Here is a 3,155-nt window from a genome sequence, read left to right on the forward strand (position 1 = left end):
ATTTCTATTAATGTCAAATACAGAGCTGCAATGATTGATTGAGTCATTTCTTGAGCACAAACGCCAAAAATTCACTGTTTAAATGTTAAGAGTGTCTGTGTTTCTTTGTCTGGTATAAACTGAATATATTTATATTTTGTACTGTTGGTTGGACAAAACGAGTCACCTTAAGTTCCAGGAAATGTTGATGGGTATTAAGTATTAGTCACAGTTTAATTAATGACAAAACAATTCATTGGACGTCAAGTATAATATGTATGTGTATAATTGTTATTGTCAGTTGTAGAGCAGTAATAGTATTATTTTTGTTTACAATGTAATGAGGTTAGATTCTACCTGTGTTTGTTTGTTTGAAAAGAGCAGTCTCTCCTTTACAGACTCAATAGAATCAAAGGAACTCTGCTTCGGCAGAAGAGTCCTTGATCCCTATTTCAGGAACAGGAGCTCTGGGCCTATTGCAGCAGGCCGGCACCTTTATGATGGCCACATCATATTCCATTAGTTTAATTAAAATGTCCTCATTAAAAATCTATATTTCTAACATTTATTATAGGATTACAGGAGTTTTTCTAGCGGGTTGAATCCCCCCCCCCCCTCCTCTTCCTCTCGTGCTCTCCTGCAGCTTTGGTGAAACAAACAAAAGGGCCGCTTTGAATGGCACGTGTTCCGGGCGTCAGTCACCTGTTTCCTAGCAACGGGCACAACAGAAAAGCACCTGTGGCTCTGAATAGGAGGCGGTGTAGCCCTCATAGAGTTTGACAAAAAAAACGAGAAATTAAAAGATATAGGCATTTTGAACGATGTGTGAAAGAGGACGAACCCTCAAAATGTAATCTGAAAATCATATGTCTTATTTAGGACACACACATGAGCTCAATAGGCTTCTTCAGTGTTTTAAGTTAAGAGGTTGTCATCACTGCTAAAAGTAGACTTTTTATTAAATGGTCGCAACATTTACTTTATTTTCATTATCGGGTAGTATTTGCAACATTGTTGTTTTTCTGTAGCCTGTAAATAAAATGATGGGAATTAAACTGTTTACATGTCGTGTATGTTTTTAGCCACACACACGAAACAGATGACAGAGGGAGTAATTTTTAGGTCTCGCGCTCCGACGTCACCAGAACCCCGAGCCCCTGCATGCAAATCACGTCTCTACTGGAGCCTCTCCATTGGCCGCCTCCTGCTCATTTAGCTGCTGTCAAAGCGCGCGGCCAGAGCACGCTCCGGTAACTTTTCCCAGTTCAGCTTCAACCAAAGTAAGCTCAAGCAACCGGTTTCTATTCTTCTCGGCTCTCGCGGATGACAGGAGGAAAAGGCGAAAAGGGGAAGTGCGGAAGAAGTTTACCTCTGAGTGGATTTCACCCTGAGACTGCAGCACCTTTTCATCTCTCCTCGTTTCTTTTAACACTCGTTGTCTCGCTCTTCCTCGGAGGTTTAGCTGCGCGCGGGCCAGACTGAATGTGTCTGTGTATTTGACTGAGAAGTGTTGTCCTACCAAGACCAGGTGAATGTACAGCATCATGATGGAGACGGACTTACATTCCCCCATGGTGCCCCAGACCAACCCATCTAACCCGGGGGGGCACGCGGGAGGAATAGGCGGGGGGCCCGGGGGCAAAGTCCCGCAGGACAGAATCAAGAGACCCATGAACGCCTTCATGGTCTGGTCCCGGGGCCAGCGGAGGAAAATGGCACAGGAGAACCCCAAGATGCACAACTCTGAGATCAGCAAGCGGCTGGGCGCAGAGTGGAAGGTGATGACCGAGGCGGAAAAGAGACCGTTCATCGACGAGGCGAAGCGGCTCCGGGCCATGCACATGAAGGAACACCCGGACTACAAGTACCGGCCGCGGAGGAAGACCAAGACGCTGCTAAAGAAGGACAAGTACTCGCTGGCCGGCGGGCTCCTCGGCTCACCTGTGGGTATCGGGATGGGCGGAGGGCAGAGACTGGAGAGTCCCGGAGGGGGCCACCCGGGGAATGCGGGCTACGCCACGCACGTGAACGGCTGGGCGAACGGCACATACTCGGGCCAGGTGGCGGCTGCAGCTGCGGCGGCTCACGCAATGATGCAGGAGGCGCAGCTGGCATACACGCAACACCCGGGCTCCGGAGGTCACCCGCACCACCCGCATCCGCACCATCACCCGCACCATCACCACCCGCACAACCCGCAGCCCGTGCACAGGTACGACATGAGCGCCTTATCTTACAGCCCCATCTCAAACTCTCAGAGCTACATGAGCGCCTCTCCGCCGGGCTACGGAGGGATCACCGGCTACACTCACCAGCACCAAAGCTCCGGTGTCTCCCCGGTGTCCGGGACGATCGGAGGGACTTTGGGGTCCCTTGTGAAATCTGAGCCCAGCGTCAGCCCCCCAGTTTCCACGGCGCGCGGACCACCGCCGTGCCCTACGGGGGACCTGAGGGACATGATCAGCATGTATCTGCCGACCGGCGAGGCGGCGGGGGACGCCACCGTTCATAGCAGACTGCACGTGCTCCACCCGCAGCACTACCAGAGCAGCGGCTCCACTCCGGTAAACGGGACGGTTCCTCTGACTCATATTTAAATCTGTAAATGTATAAGCACTACAAACCACAACCAAATATTTAAAAACGTAGATGTGGGCGCAGGCTGCTGATGAATTGTAAATTATAGGCGGTTATAGCCATAAAAATGCAATCACTTTGAACAAACTTTTTTATTGTTATTTTTATTTTCTTTCAGTGATGGATTTTTGTCTGTCCGAGCTAAAGGAAAGCGCATCCAATTTACTTTTGCTCTCTGGAACAGAGCATGCCAAGTTTTTGACACGATTTAAATTATAATCCGTGAAGGCTGGTGCATTTTGAAGGTTATTTTTTTTCCGACTTTTCTGTGGAATTAAAAGGCACCAACGGTGTGTTTGAGGGATCCTGAAAACCTGTTTAAAGAGGGAACCGTATTATAAATGGAGGGCGGTGTGGAAGATGTGTTTAAAAAAAAAGAAAAAAGTTTCTAGGCTGCAATTTAAATTGATTTCCCGTTTTAATGCTTGTAAACATGTGACTCAGTCGGTGTAATTTGAATTTGTTTTGTTGTTGTAAAATCTTGTAAATTGTGAATAAATAGGCCTACTGAAAACATTGTTATGCAATTGTACATAATT

The 3,155-nt window shown here is 47.8% G+C and overlaps 1 protein-coding gene across 1 annotated transcript; it reads left to right on the plus strand.

Moving 5' to 3' along the window:
• Positions 1-1,511: 1,511 nt before the first annotated feature.
• sox1b (SRY-box transcription factor 1b) lies at positions 1,512-2,576 on the plus strand (the record flags this gene model as incomplete). Its single annotated transcript, XM_079185548.1, has 1 exon — positions 1,512-2,576. The coding sequence occupies one exon, from the start codon at positions 1,512-1,514 to the stop codon at positions 2,574-2,576; it is 1,065 nt and encodes a 354-aa protein (XP_079041674.1).
• Between the last annotated feature and the right edge of the window lie 579 nt (positions 2,577-3,155).

This window comes from Pholis gunnellus (genome assembly GCF_910591455.1).
Source record: "Pholis gunnellus genome assembly, chromosome: 24".
NCBI classification, from domain to species: domain Eukaryota; kingdom Metazoa; phylum Chordata; class Actinopteri; order Perciformes; family Pholidae; genus Pholis; species Pholis gunnellus.